General features: G+C 37.6%; 1 protein-coding gene across 1 annotated transcript; it reads right to left on the bottom strand.

Moving 5' to 3' along the window:
• Positions 1-45: 45 nt before the first annotated feature.
• On the bottom strand, positions 46-18,574 carry LOC309873741 (1-acylglycerol-3-phosphate O-acyltransferase Pnpla3-like). The gene is made up of 9 exons (XM_082751436.1): positions 18,325-18,574; positions 14,707-14,939; positions 13,683-13,748; positions 10,883-11,092; positions 9,671-9,731; positions 7,235-7,450; positions 6,120-6,252; positions 5,147-5,263; positions 46-2,423 (listed from the first exon to the last, which is right to left on the bottom strand). Exons 1-9 carry the CDS (start codon positions 18,509-18,511, stop codon positions 2,126-2,128), a joined length of 1,521 nt encoding a protein of 506 aa, XP_082607562.1. The 5' UTR covers positions 18,512-18,574; the 3' UTR covers positions 46-2,125.
• Between the last annotated feature and the right edge of the window lie 759 nt (positions 18,575-19,333).

Raw genomic sequence — 19,333 nt, 5'->3', positions numbered from 1 at the left:
TTCTATGATTCTATGAAATTAATGCATTCTGACTTAAGTTGCAGTCAGTCAGTTATACTGCAGAAAGCTTAGTAACAAGAAAATGTGGTAACAAAAGATTGTCTTTTTATTTTAGAAGAATTAGACAAAATTGGAGCTATGCAGAATGGAAGAAGGGGATAAGATTGCTTTAAATCTATTTAGTAGAACTACCTCAGTACCTAGAAAGCAGAACTTGGCAATCACACTTAAATTCTAAAAGATACTGTTAAAACTAATTGTATGATGCTCTGTTAAATGTTACAGAGAACTTGAGACAATAAAACTCAGAAGTTCTATCTTTTAGTTGTGGTTACAATAACAATTGTTGTTACTATTACAATTCTTGCAAATTTAAAAATACATACAATAAGTGAATAAAGCAGTTGAAATAAAATAGCACCAGTCTTCTGTAACATAAAATTGATAGCTTGACAGTTTCTCCCCTGTCCCCCACCATTCTGAAATCATTTTAATGTTGTAAAATTTAGCACTTTGAGTGTAGCGAAATCTGGGAAACACAGAAATCATTTAAAGGCTGGTCTGATTCAGAAACGCTAGATTTTGCTATCTGAAAGATTTCTACATAGCATAGTTGACAATACAGCAAGAGACATGCCCTTTTCTTCCCTCCTGAGCATCACATTCCTAACTCCTTTTACAGGATGCTTTCAGTAAGCATGCAGAGTCTCTTCCCTGGACTGTACCTGGATTGCCCAGAATTCATATTCTTGAAAGAGAAGCCTTCAAACATCATAGACCTGCCCCATCCCACGTGCGTAACTTCACCTCTGAAGACACAGTTGTTGCCTTCTACTGTAAAAACAACTGTGTCAAAGACATGATACCAAAACATCAAGAGGGGAGTTAATCTCAGCAGTTACTTATTTTTCCTGAAGTATTCATATACTGATATGTTGTCTTTATTAAAATTATACATAATGTTTGTAGTGGGGTATTTAAAATCCTCATCACTCAACACATAAGAGTTGGCTGGTTTTCAAATCATAATTTGAGGCCTTTGCACATGGCCCTGGATATTGCTACTTTGATAAGTCTTTTTTGCTTCTTCCAACAATTGTTCTTAGAAAGCTTCCTTTGTGCTATCATACCTCACTGAGATAGAAAAGACCTTTTTTTCTTCACCCCTCTAGCAAGAGCGAAGTGAAAGGAGAGAAAAAAATATCTCAAGCAAGGCAGGGGAAATTATCAAGAATGATTGGGTAGCAATTAGAAGACCAAAACAACATCCACCACTTTCTATACATTGATGTATGTTAATATTTATGTGCCATAAAGTTAAACACCTCAAATTACTTTGTGCTACTAATCACAGCCACTATTTTACCTACTTTTCAATACTTAGTCAAGTATTAAGCTCTTATTAAGTACACAAAAGTCCTGTGAAGTCACTGAAACTGCACCTGTTTACACTTCATGTGGAAGTGTCCCAGTTCTTACAACTTTTTCCACTGAAGTATTTAAAACAAGAAAGAGCCATAGAGGAACTTGAGCAGTAATATGAATTGTGTAGTAAGTAGAATAACCTAGAATAATACTGTTCCTACAGCATCTCATGCAGACAACTTTTCCATAAATAGACCAGTATGTTCAAACTGAAGGCAAACAGACATAGGAAGCCACTAAAAAGCTCAAAATGTGTAACTCCCTTTATGTAGTACACATCCAATTTCATTTAAGTGTTATAAAAGTAATCCCAAAACATACTATTAGGAATTGTATTTTTAAAAAACTTTTGTTTTCAGTGTTTGTCTAACAAGCTGCTTACAGAATTGATTTTTTATTTTGAAAGTAGACTTTAAAAAGCTAATTTCCAGAGAGACTTTTTTTACTGCAATCCCTATTATAGTTCACTGAGCTGGTGCTTAGACAGACATGCAGTCTGTTACTTCGTAATAGCAACCACATTTATTTTTTTTTTTTTTTATAATCCATAATATATAAGAATTTTTAAAGGCAGATTTTTTAGGAAACTGTAAACAATACTGCAAGACTAATTGGCAATAAAGAAAATGACCTTTAGTCTTTTAGGATTTAAATTTCTCTGCCAAATTGGAATTTTGGAAGTTTGGAATCTATTTCCACATTAATTTTCTGGAATTAATTCTGGACAAGTTTGGAAACTTGTCTCTGAGGAAGAGTCAAAATCTATTTCCAGTCCAGACTCATCAGAATTTGGGAGAAAATTAGCATAGGAGTCTGACTGCTCTTTTGGATTAGCAGAAACATGTTTCAAAACTGAGTCCATGTGTTGTGAAGATTCCCAGAGCCAGGTTTCAATGTCCGCAGAAGAGTGAGGCATTTTAAGATGACAGTATGAGGAATGAAATTCCACAGCAGATGGGGCAGTTTGACATTTCCTTAATGATGCATATTTGTCTTTCCTGTTTAAGAAGAAAAAAAAAAAGATTAATAATGTTTCAATGACAATTCTATTACTGTTCAGATATTTTACAGGGAATCTCCAAGAGGAAGAACACTACAGGAAAAAGGTTAATACTAAATGCATTTATTGAGTTAGGACGTAGGACAACAGGAAAATAATCTTAAAGCAATCTTACCTAGAATAAGGTAACCTACCATTATGTATTTTCCATAGATGTAGGTACAAAATTGTTATATTAAAAATCATCATACTGTTCTGATACCACGTAAGTTACCACTTAAGGAGTTCTGATCTCCCCCAGCTATCCACCTGGAGTGTTTGGTCACTTACCAATCACAGCGGTTAGCCAACATTAATTAGCATGGTCTCAACATTCACAAGCAAAGATAGTTGTTTGACTTTATGAACACCATCTCTGCATTACACTTCACAACCAGCTATGTATCACCAACTTAAATAGCTGGAACAGAACTTTAAGCTTTACAACAGCACCTGAACCACCAGGTTAGTCCTTTGTAATTTGAGAAATAGGAAACTGAAGCTGTCACCAAGAATGCACTTTTTTTTTTTCCTAAAAAGTTATGTCTCCTCTCTTTCAGTGTCTTTGCAAATAGACAAAAAAAAAAACTACAAAAACATATCAAACCACCTCTCTTCTCCCCCCCCAAAACAAACTCCCTCCCTATCACACTTTTCAACTTCAGTTTCCATACTTGAATTTCACATGCACTAGGAGATACCATCCAGAAGGTTAGGTTTCCTAAGAGGATGTCCAAACTATAAACAGCTCAAATTTTCACAAGATTTAGGTCTGACTGCAAAAGAGAATCTAGATCTGATGACATAAGGAGAGAGTTAAAAACCAGCATGGGTATTACTTTCTGCAAAAGCAGCAATAAGTTCTTGATGGATGCTGAAACACAGCACATGCCCGGTTGCCTGTAGAATACAGTGCAGGATTCTACATACAGAGCCTTGGGACCTAGCTACTTGAAGATGAAATCCACTTAAAGAAAGGCTTCAGAAAACTTTGAGAGTTTTTTTTACAATGTAAACAGTTCTGTGGGAGTTGATCACTATTGTGGTTTAACCCCAGTAGGCAGCCAAGTACCATGCAACTGCTTGCTCACTCTACCCATGTGGGATGGGAGAGAGAAGTCAGAGGTATAAGCACAAGAACTTGTGGGTTGAGATTAAGACACTTTACTAGGTAAAGCAAAAGCTGCTTTAAAAGCAGCTGCTTTAAAAGCTGCTTAAAAAGGAAATTATTCACTGTCTCCCATCGGCAAGGAGAAGTTCAGCTATTTGTTACTAAAACAAGGTCCATTACACGTAAGTTTATTGGGAAGATAAATGGCATCACTCCAAATATCCACCCCCTCTTGCCTCCTTTCTTCCCCCCAGCTTTTATTGCTGAGTGTCGTGGTTCCACTCGAGTGGGCAAATGAGCTCCACCACAGCCGCTCTATCACTCCCCCTCCTCAAAGAGGAACGGGGAGAAAATACGATGAAAAGGGCTCAAAGGTTGAGATAAGGACAAGAAGATCACGCAGTAATTATTGTAATGGGCAAAACAGACTCTGCATAGGGAGATAGTAAGATTTATTGCTTATTACTAACAAGCTAGAGAAGCGAGAAACAAAGGAAAGAAACCAAAAGCACCTTCCCCTGCCATCCACCCTCTTCCACCTCCTTGGTGCCTGCAAGGCTGTTCCTTACTCCTCTCACTCTCCCAGCTACAGTGTCACACAGCGTTTTTTTTCCCGTCTTAAATATGCTCTCACAGAGGCGCAAAACAACATTGCTTATTGGCTCAGCTCTGGTCAGCAGTAGGGCCTTTACCAAACATGGGGTAGCTTCTAGATCCTTCTCACAGAAACCACCCTTATGGCCCCCTGCTACCAAAACCTTGCCACGTAAACCCACTACACTGAGCACAACATTATATGGTATGGAACGTCCCTTTGGTCAGCCTGGGTCAGCTGTTCTGGCTGTGTCCCCTCCCAACCTCTGGTGCACCCCCAGCCTCATCACTGGCACAGCAGTGAGAGAAACAGAAAAACTCTTGGCTTACTGTAAGCACTGCTCTCCAACAACTGAAACACAGGTGTTATCAACATTATTCTCATCCTAAGTCCAAAACACAACACTATACTAGATACTAGGAAGAAAATTAATTAACTCTATCCCAGCCAAAACCAGGACAATCAATCAGTCATCATTAAGATACCATAAAAGCACAAAGGAAAAGCCATGTGACCACCATGCCCTGTTTTATGACCAAGAGCTTGCTCTTTACACATGAAGTCTTTCTCCCAACATTTTCCAGTTCCAAACTCCCACATCTGATTCAGAATTTCTTGAGCAATCTTATTCTCTTTTTTTACTGATTGTTCCAGCTGCTATGGAGCAGAGCAGAAACAAGGTCTTTTTCAGTCCAGTGCCTGCTCTGTAACACCCCCAAAAGCATAAGCCTATCAACAGGCAACACCTCCACATCTCAGGTATGTAGCAGTCATTGATCAGTTATAAACAACAAACTCCACCCAATGTTCTTAAAAAACAAAGATAAGGGTTAGAAGCAGTGAGAACCATTTTGTGCTACCCTTGAGAAGATTATTAAATCCTGTTTAAAGGGGGAAACTTAGTAGTTCTTGAAGCTCTGATAAGAGAGAATTCCAAAAAAATACATCGTCCACATGCAGCAGCACACCAGTTTACCTGTATGTACAGAAAAGCCTCCTTTTGGCCTGGGAATAAACTGTACCAGCAATCTGACAAAACTGTTCTTGCATCCATCGAACATCAGCCGGCATGTCAGGAAACCAGTTCACTAACCTACAATCAAAATCAAAATACACAGGGTACTTTGAATGCAGTAAAACTGAAGTACATTATATTTCCACACACCGAGTCCCACATCCAACAAAGTAACTCGGGGAGAATGAAAGCTGTGTTAACTCCCATACCAGTATCTCCAGGTCTTCTCAATCTCTCTAAATTTTCATTTCTCTCACTCATCTCTTTTCTACAAGCTAAGAAAAAAAGTGCAACACACAACACTATGTCTCTGATCTATGCTTAGTGTCTGACAAGTGTGTATTCTATACGTTACCAACTTTTAGGAAAAATGAAGGAACCTCCCGGTCTCTGAGACCTTTCTGCATAGTAGGAACTTGGTGGTCAGTTTAATGTTACGTGGGAAAAGAAGAACAAGAGTAAGGCAGAAATAGAACAAAGTCACAAATACATTCTTTTTCCTTACAGTACTCTTAACCTCAGTTACACTGGGGGGAGGGGGGAACACCATGTAATTCTGTTGACTGCTTCTCATCTGTCAAATACGATGCAGAAGGGCCATGTTAAGTGGCAGAGAAAAAAATATTTTACTGCATAATATAGCAGTAGTAGTAAAGAATCTGCTCCTGGCAAACACAATTGATTGCTCAAAAAAAGTCCCCTTAAAATACAGCTTTTAGTAGTTTGTTGTTTTTAGAAATCTTAATACATGTATGTTTATCTATCCTTAGACTATGCAGGTTTTAGGAGGATGTATTACTTAGGTAGATATTATGGTCTTTAGACAGTTAACACTTGAATAATAGAGTACCAGAGTGCCTACAAAAAAAAGTGTATCAGCATTCATTTATACTCAAGTATAATAAATATAAAATTGTTCATGAAAAAGTTTTACCGTATAGCAGCAGAATAAGCAGACTCCACAGGCAGTGTATATGGTAGCATCAGATAGGATATCACTCGTATTGGGAAGAGTTTAGAGAACTGAGCATAGAATCCATTTGGTTCTTTACATGCTTCCCGCAGTGCTTAAGAATAATTGTTTTGAAAAAAAAAATAAATTATTTGAAAACTGTTTAAATAATTCGCTCAAGGTTTGGTAATCTTCAGTCAATATTGTGAAGTCTTACTGAACAATGCTCAGACAGAAACTAAAAAAGGTAATCTCAAGGCACTCTTATCATAAATCTTCTCTATGCTACTTCAAAATACATGAAGCACTGACTAATTCCACAGGGACAAAAAGGCATTACCCTGAAATTTTAAGCAATAAATATAAGCATTAATTTATGATGAGAGGATGTAAGGTTCCCCTCTCCAAAAAATATTTATGTATTTTATACAGCATTCTTGTCTTATCTGAGACTGTGTAACTTCAAGGAGTTTAAATTCTGGAGTTCCACACATTCCAGTTGTTATTCATGTATATATAGTTTCAGAAGTTTCACACTTTGGATTTTGTTCTCCTAGGTCACTGGAACTAGGAATTTCAGATCTTGATAATACTGTTCAGCATCTACAAAAAACCTTGGTAAAAATTATAGATTAAGAAATATTAGAAGTGTTCCTGGTCTATTAACATCTTATTAAAAAGTCAAGAGAAACAGACAATTAGAAATCTCCTGAAGTATGGTTTAAAAATAAGATGGTGGTAACTGGTATTTGGATTTGAGGTTCAACTTTGTTGTGAAATATACACTTATAAAGATACTGTGGATGTGCAAAATATATCCAAATCCAAATAAGAATCCTGTTCATGATTCCACAGTGTTAAAAGTAGCTCCTTCTAAGCTCAATCTTATTTTTGTAGCTAAATCAAAATGTACACATTCACATTTTGTGAGCATTTAAACAACATTTTTGGCTTGAGCTAGTCTCTAGTTTCATAGGGAATTACAAGATTAAATAAAAAACACCTAATGCAAATTATAAGATAACAGTAAGGCAGGGGGGCAAGTTGGGAAATCAAAGTTTGTCATTTAAATTTACAGAACAGTCTGAAGAACATACCTTTACGAAGCCTAGGAGGTAGACTCTCAAATATGCTCTTCTCCAAAGGCCATGAATTTTGCTTTATCTGGTTACTGAGTACTTCCAGTTTTGAAGTTTCCACCCTGTTGTTTTCAGAACTATTTTTTTTCTTCATATAGCCAACATGTTGCATAGCCTCATGAGGATTTCTTTTAGTGAAGGACAAGCTGACATAAATTGAGTCATTCAGAATACCTGAAAGAGTCAAGAACTTCCACTTAGGCTCACTCCACAGATCTTCAGAGTACCTATACTCTGTATCTTTACAGAAGTCCTTATCCTGAGGGAACATTATCTACCCAACGTCCAATACACTTGCTCTTATAAGTCTTCAAACATTTAGTAATATTGATGAACACTCTTTTGCAGGTTTAGGTCTTACTTTAAAACAAGTTCTAAAGAAAATGAAAAAGTGAGCAATTAACTGAAACTGCATTGGAAACACACAGTCATTTGCCAAAGTTGTTCTCCAGCAACAAAGGAAATAGCTAAAAGGAAGAAAACAGATTTTGTTTTTCCTTGAAAGGAAACATCCTCAATGCATGAGACCAATTTGAGAAATTTGACATGGCAGTTTTCACAAGAGTACTGAGCTACTGTCACAATAAGGCAAAAAAGGAAAGCAAGTAGGGTGCAATATTGTTTAAACATTTATTCAAAGTATAGATCTAAATATCTGTTGCCTTGCAAAAGCAGTGGATTCCAATTAACAGGTAGCACTTCTAATTGCCTTAGAATTGAGCATCAGAAAATAAGTAGAAAGTGAACTATAACAAAAAGAGTATTTACATTCAGTCTCCAGAAAAACAACATGAAGTTACTATACATGTATATAAAGACTACCAAATTTAACTAGGACACACACCTACATGCAATAGAATCTATATCCTACTTACAAGCACTCCTAAAAGATAAATGTCAGTCAAAAGACATACAATGAATATAGCAGAAAGTTATCTAAATCAACATGTTCTTTGGGGGGGGGGGGGGGTTGGGAGGAAATCACAGAATTGAAGGGGCTGGAAGGGACCACAAAAGATCATCAGGTCCAACCCCCCTGCCAAAGCAGGGAATACCTCCTACAGCTGAAATAGCTCAACAAGAAAGGATGAATAATGAATGAGTTTGGAGAGGCTACAATTATCACTGATTCACACACTTGTGACAGAATAAGAACAAAGGTATCAGTAGTACAAGAAGGAGGACAATAGTGCAATACAGAGAAGATGTGTGGGAAAGACAACATGGAAGACCTGCAAGTAATCTCAGACATAGTGTCAGATAGAAATGTGCACACAGGAAGCTTGTGAAACAGTACAGCAACACAGCCCATCTTAGCACAAGCAACCTCAAATGATAGGCTGGGTTCTTTATGTAAAAGTTGTGCTTTTAATAATTTCATAAAGGATCTAAAGTGGGACTCTCTCAGTAAATATGTAATAATATTACTAGAAATGAAACTCTTAACCTGAACTGTGTTGTTCTTTAACGTTGACGAAATTGTTTCAAGGAAACTTGAATATTTAATACGTACTTTTAACAGAGAATGAGTAATGAGCACATTAAGCTATGACTACATTACAGCACTGCAGATGGTACTAGCTCTAATAGCACAAGTATCACAATTCAATTTACATTTCTCTAATCTGACCAAGTACTATCTCCAGTTTGCTTCTGCTTCCAACAAATACAGGGAGTAGGCATACCTTACATATGGTTAATTTCATGCTAATATTAAGTTGTTGTTTTTAACCTGTCTGTCCCCAAGTTGATCAAAGAATAGCATTTATCAATATAAACTATGTTACTGGAATTGAAGAGCAAGATGAAGCAGCTGTTAATTCTTATTCATAAACTTATCCAGATCCCAGTAACTGCTACAGTACAATTCCTCTTCTTTTAAAGTCTTTCATAATACAAAGTATTGGTCCATTACTAATTTTATATTGTTAGCCAGCTCCCAGTTCTGGACTAAAGAGTTCACCTACAAATTTATTTGGATGATACAGAAGAGGAAGCTATAAGAAGCAGGTTACACAGGAATGGGTAACAATTCCTATCCTTTAAGGATAACACAGAAGAAACTAGTAATATATTTTTCCTGTAATTAGAATTTCCTGGTAATTTCACTTAACAATACCGTAATATTCACTTCATACAAGTTTGACAAAACCCCTAAAGTGCAATTTCTACATGACAGCACAACTGCCTCAGATGACTAGTGACTACTATGATTTCTATCAACTGAAATTCAGAATGAAAATATAACTTACCATGATGCCTTCAAAAAGCCTCTATGACTTAGCCCCTCTTAGCTACTTACAACCGCTTCACCCATTTTTTTTTTTTTTTTTTTTTTTTTTTAAACCCAGGTTAAGACCATATCATCACTAATTGTCCACAAGTGTAACATACCATTCTCTTTCAAGAATTTAAAAGCATCTGAATATCCTTGCTCACAAATCTCTCCTAGTACCTGCAAACAGAGGGTAAATTAGTCAGCCAAATAAAAGGAGATTTAAGATCAACAGTTCACAGAATGGAAAGCCACCTACATCTACCTTTCATCTTTATAATTGTAGAAGTTTCTTACAATTGCTCTAATTCAACATATTCACGTCAATAAACCTACTGTGTGACACACATGCAATCATGCATATGTAAGCTTATTCTTCAACTATCACAGATGTACTGATTTACTCAGCTAAAAGGACAAGATTCTAACTGTTCGCAAGAGTTTCTTCCTTTGGCTAGTCTATGTTAGAAGCAATGTAACAGGGTGGCTTAGTAGAATATGCCAATTCCCCTCTTCCCTTCCCATGCTTCCCAATTCCCAAAACAGAGAAGCCAGCTATGCAATTCTCATGTTCAAGTTCAAACTTAGCCTTCCACATGAAAACATCTTTCACCAGATATAACACCAGCTCAGCTAATAATGTACACAGTCCTAGACAAAAGAAAAAAGTTAACACATACATAAGTTAAATTAATTTTTTTTCCAAGTTGTCAAAACCCTCTTAATTGAAAAAAAAAAAAAAAAAATCTATAGTAGTCAGAAACATTTCTCCTCTGTAGTATATCCCAAACCAGTTGGCAAAGTCTGTTTTCTTTTTTTCAGCTTCAGCAACTGCAATTCAAGCTATTTCCCTCATCAGATCCGCAATTACAAGTGCTTAGCAGAATTTAAAGGCAAGCTGCCTGCATCAGGTATTAATAAGTTTACAAAGACCTGTTGCTTCAGAACTGCAAAGTTCTGAAGAAACTGATTAGCAGGTAAACATGAAAGGACTCTAAACTGTCTGTTATTAATTTACCAGTGTAGATTTTATGATAGAATCCTGTGTTAATTCCTAAATAAACAGAGAAAGCCAATACCATTTTCAGTCAGAGAGACTAAATAATAAGGAGAATGAGGTCCCTTCCAACCCAAGCCATTCTATGATTCAAAGATCATCTAGTTCCAACTTCATTCTTCTAGAATAAAGACAGGCTACGAATAAAATAGAAACAAGAGAAGCGTCAACAGAAAACCTTATATGACTAGATGAAGTGCTAAGATTACCATAGCTTTCTGCAAAAACAAAGCCTATATATTGGAAAAATGTTTTAGTAACTACATGAAGTTACCTTAGGTTCTGGTGGAAAGAGTGCTTGTGTTAAACGATAAAGGTTCCCCAAACTGAGCTGAATGCTGGTGTTGGTCAAGTTCATTTCATGAAAATTGGCTGAGTTCCCCTTTGGGCAGATATCACACTCCCCAGCAAAAGGTGAAACTGTGATTGTATTCTTAGATTCATACTGAGGCAAGTTGTCACTGATTCCTCCATCCACATAGCGCTATAAAGATTAAAAGAAGTAAAAAGAACATTGAAATTTTCCAACTAGCAGATTTCCCATTAGAGAACTAAATATCACTTAAAAATAATAGTACAGTCTCTGCCTACGTTCCCAGACTAAACATTTTGAGTAGTATGTTTTGTCCTCTTACGTCACTTAAACATTTGTACCTATAGCTCCATAGATAGTCTAAAAGCATTCTATTTGTGACTTTTCTGGACACTTAAGAAAGAAAAAGTCCTTCTTTCCAGTAGGATAAATTTTAGCCAGTTTGTTCTGACAATGTCAAAAGCCCATTCCTCATTACCAACTTCTACTGGCTCCATTTTCCTCCCTCCTAACTAGGCATCAGAGAGAACTGAAGGTCCTTCATAAAATGGAAAGGTAAGGTAATGTTTTGAGCAAGAGAAACCTGGATTATCAGTTTAACCTGTCTTGATACTCACTCCCTGAGTATTCTGAGAAACACATTAGGAATGAGGAAGAGGACAGCTTCAGAGCAATTTATCCAACATACTGTTTTAGAGCAGCTTGTTCATACCTACTAGCTTTCTCAAACACTTTTTAGACTCAGCAGTATGCAGCTGCTGACAAACTTCCTCCAGGTGTATAATGCAATCACCAAGGTACTCAGGCAATCACCATGTCCTTTGTGGAATTACTAAGCAAGCTGTTTGGTCAAGAAGCAAGGGTGAAACCATAGCATGCAGTCTTCTCATTAAATTATTCAAGGATGGAAGCAGACATCCGATTTACTGTTCTACATAAATACTTGTTGGTTGTGGTTTTGTTATTTTTTGCCTTTTTTTCCTTCTTCAGTTTCTGTCCATTTATTCCCCCACAAAATGTTTAATCCCAAACACTGTGTTTGAAAAGTGTAAAACAAACACATCACACAAACACTTCACAAAAAAAGGAAAAAAAGTTCATCTTGGAGAAGCACCTTAAATCCAACAGAAACTAGCCTTTGGCATTTCTACTGCTTACAGAATAGCTAGCCCAGATCTGAAGTTGTGTTATATAATAAACTTCAGCAAACCTGTTTCTTTTGCTGACGGTTACCACGCTATTGAATGTAACATGGTCTGCAATGTAATATTCAATAAACACTCTGAGCTTCAGTTGTTGCAGTAGATGCACTTGCATGTGCTGTTGCATATTACTAGTACTGTACATCTATTGGAAGTTATCCTCATGTCTTTGGAAGACAGGGTATAAAGACACAAAGCATCAAGCCAATAAACAGCAAGATGCTACAAAGTTTAAATACTAGACATTCCACTGTGTTTACACCCTACAGGTCTCACACCAAGCATAGGGAAGTGTAGTACTATCACCATGATACAACATAACTTCTATGCATTAAAATCATATCAAAATAATCACAAAGAACAAAAAGATACGATTCCTTCTTTCCCCTTGCCTCAAAACAGAACCAAACCAAACATCTCTTCTATGTTTTTGTACTCTGGACTAAGCCTTTTAAAATAACATTGTTGTCTGGTGACAAGGACTGAATAGCCAGATAATCCTGGATCCACCTAAACCTTGGCTTCAGTCCAACGTCCTGTTTTCATAACACCTTTAATCTGGAGGATTTTAAGAAGACATACAAGGTTTAGAAATACAGATAAAGATAAATCCCTATACAGGTCTAATCACTTTTGCTTTAATTTCAGCAGCAGAAGAAGATACATTTCATGGCTATCCTTGACCTTTTAGCACTTCCAGATAGCCTTCAGAACAGTCTGTAATCAAACACTGTTAAGGAAGTTTTGAGTTTTCTTTCAACATACTTCCCCTCTCCTTATGTAAGGAACATTAAATTTGGAAGGAAAGAAATTGCAAGTTAGTGCAACACCATAAAAAAAAAAAATATGATGAAGTGCATGCCCACTTTCAGACCTGTTAATCAAAACATCTGCAAACTATACTGATTTTTTTGCAGTTGTTGCCCCTTTAACGTGGGATTTTAGAAAACCCAGTATAGCCATGAAATATTAAGAGGTTTTGTAACCAAGAGTTCCTGTGAAGTAATGGGAACAGACTGATGATCAATCTCTTTCATATTTAACACCAATGACAAGAAATTAAAAAATCTTTGGTTATATCTAATTGAATTGAACTTCAATTCAGTTTTAAGGCAGATTTATCTATACAAAGAACATGCAGATATACAATATAATCTCTCAGATTTTTTTTCCTCAAAATAAACAAGTGACCCTTCCTATCAATTTATGCAGGTGAGTGATCATCACTGTCTTCATTAAATATTCATCCTTAAGTGTTCACTTTTGCTAGCTTAGAATACTCTATTTTAATTACTACATCAGCAAATGAGACATTTCAGGGGGGGATTTTTTTTTTCCAGGATGGAGAAGACATACATCTTCCACTTCCAACACATCTACTGTTCCCTTTCTCTTTTCACAAGCATATACATATATACATCTACAGTACTAAAAGCTCTGATGAGAGCTTATTTATTTTATTGTAGGATAACAACAACAACAAAAAAAGTATATACATTGTCTTTTATTTTTTTGTGAATAGCTACAAGTGTTTTTAAAAATCGAAAACTAGGACTTACCACACCTCTAAATGATGGTGGAATTAGGCCACAATAAATGGGGACAAATGAACTACAGATCAAAGCCTGTAGAAAAATGAGATTACATAAATTAAATGGTAATTTTTCTATTATTATATTTATCCTTTATCTTTATCTCTTTAGCTGTTGGCAAGAACAACTGAACCGAAAACAAACAAACAAACAAACAAACAACAGCAAGTATTCTTCAATAAAAAGAAAAAAAATATTGTTAACAAGCATTATTTTACATAGACAATTGAGGGTGTTCAAACTTCTTTCTGGCATGCAACCCCAATCCATTAAAAAAAGATAAGACTCACTAAAAGTCCATTTGTAGAAATGCTAATTAGCAAGAAGAAGTTTATGATCATTCCCTCAAGCTACACATTTTCACAGAACCACAGAATCATTTAGGTTGGAAGAGACCTCCAAGATCACCTAGTCCAACCTATGACCTAGCACTAACAAGTCCTCCACTAAACCGTATGTATCACTAAGCTCTATATCTAAACTTCTTTTAAATACCTCCAGGGATAGTGACTCAACTGCTTCCCTGGGCAAGGAAGTAGAAGTACTTTTCTGAGTAACCAAAATAACTAATGGGGGACACTAGTATTATCCCAGAGTAATAATATAGAACTAGGTTATTCACGGATATTAAGAAATAATAAAAAAAAAAAGTATTTTTGACTGTTTCCTGATGACTGCTTTTATAAGAATAACCTTAAAAAAATTTCTTCATTAAAGACATTGTCATTAGATACATAGCACTTCATCCTTTTGTCCAGTCTTAAAATGGCCTTTGTCCATTTTAAGATTGATCTCACATATCTACTCCCTCAGTTCACAGATACATTAACTGGGAAAACAGAATAAATTTGGCATAATGAAGGTTGAATTATTTTTTAAAATACTTTCAAAGTAACAATATCTTTAAATTTTTAAAATGGAAACCCAATGGAAGATATGAAATGGACTTGAGATTACAAAAATGTCAAAAAGTTGCCAAAAATAAACATACCTGGACAACTTCTTCTTTAGAGTTAAAATTAGATATCAGTGTATTTTTACCATCTGATACTCTGGTTAGTGAAATACACAGTCTGCCTGAAGACAACTGGTGAGTGTTTTCTGGAAGATTTCTCATCAGTCCATCTCGTATTATCTTTATCACGTTGAAGGAAGGATGAAGAGGTCCAAGATTTCGCTTTCTAGCTTCTTTCGCTAATGCCAGAACATCTGCACAAGCTTCAGCTGCGAACAAAATGCATTTCATTTAAGAATAGAAAATATGCCAACAAAAAGAAAAAAAAAGAAAGAAAAAGATACCCCTCCAAGCCAAACTTTTATATAACTAAAGTTTTTATATAACTAAATCATCTCTAAAGCTCCAACTTTTCTTTCTGATTGCCAATATGAAAATTCAAGAGCTTTTTAATACATGAAATAACTGTCCACTAGCATTTAATTGCGAGTTGAGAAGTATTCTGAGAAGGAAAAAAGTAGTCACCTAAGACTTTCAAATAGTCAGAACTTGTTCTCATGAAGACTCTGCCACTAAGTTATTTATATCTGTTATTTCTAAGTATAGGTATAGAATAGCCATGTAATATGCTTCTGTTTGGAATTATTAATTCTAGAAACACATTCTTTAAGAAGGAAGGAAGCAAGCAAGCAAGCAAGATGAGTAACCTTCCATAAGCATGTATGCATAGAAGTATTCCACATGCAACATCCATAAAAGAAATCCATAAAAACTATACAACGCACAGATCTTAGTTCCGCAGTATCTCTGCTGAAGAAGTTCATCATAGCCTGGGTTCACCACCACTAGTAATACCTGCTGGGCTTTAACCCAACTTAAAATTTCAGGGCATCATTTAACTTCCTTTATACATAAACACAATAAAGAAGATATTACATGGGAACTTCCAGTAGGGAGCTTCAAGAGGGAATTTTTTAAAGCAGTGGATAAGGAACGCGGGGGAGTTCTGCAACACCTCTCACACAGGTCTCCATTTCAATAGGTGTTTTTTTTTTTTTTTTTTTTACCAATATGTAACAGACATATAATCGAATTTTCTTCAATTAAATCAGCATTTAGGAACTAGATCAAACCACTACAGAGGACATGATTGTTCCTGAAGAACAGCTAAACCATTCTATCAGCCAGAAACCTAGTTATGCTTAATGAGAATAACAGCTCATCCTCCTGTCAAGGTTTTGTTTAAATACTTAGTATTATGCTTCTCCAGGGCATACTTTGTGGATATTGCCTGATAAGCAAGTCAACTTGGGAGAAGAGGAGGAGGAAGGTCAAAGTAACAGGTTTAACCTGAGTGATACACTACAAGGTCATTCAAAAATCTGTTCAGAACTTGCATATTTTAACTCACATAGCTTCTTTCTGGAATAGATAGGATTCAACTTATCAAGCTAACCACAAACACTGCACTGAAAAGAACTTTGCTTTTGAGTTCAGATTTACTTTTGAAAATACTATCTTTCTACAAAGCTTTTTTTTTCCTCTCAAGTAGGAACACCTCAGCCTTTCTTAGCACACTAAACCAAAAACCTATGCTTAAATGAGTACGCCCAAAAAAACCTGAGCCAATAGATTTATAACTGATTACCACCTCACCACAAAAATACTGCATGTCCAAAGCCATCTATGGAGAAGATCTAAGATGAGTGCACCTCAACAGTTCCAATTTGGATCAACCCAAAATGTGTATCATCCTCAAAAGAACAGCCACCTCTGAGCTTCTACCTTCATCTTCCCCCAAATGCAATGAAGGAAGCTTCTCCCTCAGTCTAGAGCAGTACAATTCTGTTTTCTCTATTTAATGTCTGTTCACAGTAAGTCAAACTTGAAAACCTACAGACTCTAAGTTTGTCTTTCCAACAGGTAACAAAAAGAAATCCCTTTAGTCAAAACATCTGGCTACAAACCTCCAAGAGGTAAAATATGCAAACCAGGTTTAGTCAAAAACCCTGTTCAGAGCTACACATCCACACTTGTGGTTTTATGTGTGAGGACAAGCATAGTAATTCAAGCCTGGGTCCAGTCAAGTCTTGAACACCTCCAAGGATAGAGTTACCACAATTTCTCTGTGCATCTACTCCAGTATTTTGTCACTGTTGTGGCATTTTTCTTTTCCTCTGATCTAATCAGAATTTCCCATTTTCCCCACTGTGGCTGCTGCCTCTCATTCTTCCACCAGGCATCTCCAAGAGCCTGGTTCTGTCTTCCCACTGGGAAATGCAACTGTGAAAATAGGTGGGGCTTGGAACAATAAGTGCAGAAATTAATACTGTGTGTTATATCAGTTAACGCAAAATTAACAACTAAAAAGATGCAGAGTTAACATCTGAATTCCTGCTAATAACTTAAAGATTTTAGAATATGTCTGGTTTTGAATTGTCTTGTAACATTCCCAAGTGACTTAAAAAAATGTTTCCAGAAGAAATACACTTGTACATAAAATATAATACCTTGGGCAGTGGTGACAAATGCACTAGTTAATCTAGTGTTTATAGAAAAGCAAAAATTCCACTTGGCATATAAGAAAGATGTTGGAATAATTTTAAGTTTACAACTATTAATTATTAAAATACTAAAAATGTTTAAAGCTGTTAATATCACATATTGCCAGGTAAACAATATTTTTTGTGTGCTTCAGAACATTTCTTATATTTATAGCAGCTTCCAAGTCTTCTTGAATCACTTACAATATCTAAAAACTTAGCACTGGATACGTACTAAAAACAAATAGCTACTGTGGATAAACATGGCTTGTTTTAAAAGCTGGTACAAGGCTCATAACAATTTATGCATGCTGTGCTAGTACCTTCAAGTAAATTTAAATTAAAGTGTTTAAGTAATACAAGTTTATTGCTAAAGCTTTGAAGAAGTTAAGCATGACAGATAAGTGGCCAAGCTGCAGGGACAAGCATTTCATAGCACAAGCCCTTCACAGGTACAGAGAACTTCTTTACATTTTAGTGATGAGCTCAGAAGTTTAAAAACACCACCAAACCCTCTCCAAATTCAACATAAGTGGTTTTCCTCCTCTATCTCTGAGCAAGGTGAAACGTGAACTTAAAAAGTCTCCTAGTTCTAAACCTCTTATGGCTCCTGTGAACAAAAACTATCAGTTTTGCATCCCAAGCCTTTATTCCGTGGATCTCTGGTTTAAAAGGAAAATAATTTTCAGATGTTTCATACACATTTTAAAATGCACTTTAGTCACTACCCAACAACCCGAATATTTTTCACACATCAGGCTGCTTTAACTTCTAATTTATTATTATTATTATTATTATTATTATTATTATTATTAGCACATCTAATTTATTAAATAAACATTTATTTGGGTTATAGTCGGTCCCAAATAAGTCGAAGTAAAGTATACGGTTTTGCTTCCCGCCAAGTAATGAGCGCTTATTTCCCGAGAGAGACTACAGCTGCAAACTGGCATTTGTTACTATCACACACCACCAACAACTCAGCCACTTCAGACACAATTAAAATCAGTTAAAATCAGCCGGTCCGTCTCCTCCTCCCCGCACTACACGGTTCGCACAGATCGCAGGAAGGGGAACCCTCCCCCCACCCCATAGCCCCGCCGCCCCGCACCCAGCGAACCGCCTCCGACCAGCACGGCGCCGGCCAGTGCTCCGGCCGAGGCGCCGTAGATGTGCCGTGCGTCGCGAATGATGTGCGGGGCGTGCTCCTGCAGGCAGGTGGCCGCGCCGATGTGGTAGACGCCCAGGAAGCCGCAGCCGGCGAACGACACGCTCCAGCCGCGCTCGCGGTCCAGCATGGCCACCAGCAGCTGGCCGTTACAGCCGCTCGCCGTGCTGCTGCTCCAGCCACCGCGGCGTCCGTCGCCCGGCGCGATACGCGAGTGCGGGGCTATCCTGCGGCTTTCCGCCGCTGCCCCGCCCAGCCCCGCTGGACAGCCAATGGCGTACTGCAGCCCGCCGCCTCGCCATGGCCCAGCGGCGGCCCAGCCAACCCCAGGGCGGATGCAAATAAAGCCCCGCCCCCGCCGGGTGTCCCCGTCCCCCCTCCGGCTGTGAGGCGGGGCCTGGCTGAGGGGATGACGGGCTAAATAAACGCGAAGATGGACTTACAGCTTGCTTTCGGCACCGAGTGCGTTAGGTGGCACGCCCCAACGGCGTTTTAGGGACAGAAGCACGGGCAGAGGAGGTAAATATCACTCCCAGCCCAAACAACTAGCGTCGTCTGATGGAGCTTGTGAGGTCCCTGGCAGACTGAGCGACCGACCGCAGGAGCCAGGCACAGAGGGGCCTCCGGAGGTTTCACATCGGCACCTTGAGGTGGCTGAGTTCTGCCAGAAAGCCTGGAACGTGCTGACAGCTTGATGGGCCATCAGTGATTAACAGAGAACCATAGCACCATCTAGGCTGGATACATCCAACTATCCACACATCCAACCACATCCCATCACCAGCCCACCTCCCTCCCCGTAGGGTCACCTGCAACTGCCTGAACAGAATTGCTTAATGCCCCACCATGTCACCACATCTAGCCCAGCAGCAAACAGGCCTGTTGACCAACATATGCTACGGAAGAGCTGTCTCATAGCCACATAACACCCCTATGAAGAGGTGTCGACCAG

The sequence above is a fragment of the Aythya marila genome (assembly GCF_965140915.1).
Source record: "Aythya marila genome assembly, chromosome: 1".
In the NCBI taxonomy this organism is placed as follows: domain Eukaryota; kingdom Metazoa; phylum Chordata; class Aves; order Anseriformes; family Anatidae; genus Aythya; species Aythya marila.
The sequence above is the reverse complement of the archived record's forward strand: the minus strand, read 5'-3'. Positions and strand labels throughout refer to the sequence as shown.

What these genes read in the sequence shown, in the direction of transcription:
- LOC309873741 (XM_082751436.1), bottom strand. Translation starts at nt 18,511, where the DNA reads ATGCTGGACCGCGAGCGCGGCTGGAGCGTGTCGTTCGCCGGCTGCGGC. An exon ending in CACCATCATTTAGAGGTGTG is followed by an intron (nt 11,093 to 13,682) that starts GTAAGTCCTAGT and finishes TAATCTTTATAG; the next exon opens with CGCTATGTGGATGGAGGAAT. An exon ending in GCTTATTCTGCTGCTATACG is followed by an intron (nt 5,264 to 6,119) that starts GTAAAACTTTTT and finishes TTTTGATTGTAG; the next exon opens with GTTAGTGAACTGGTTTCCTG.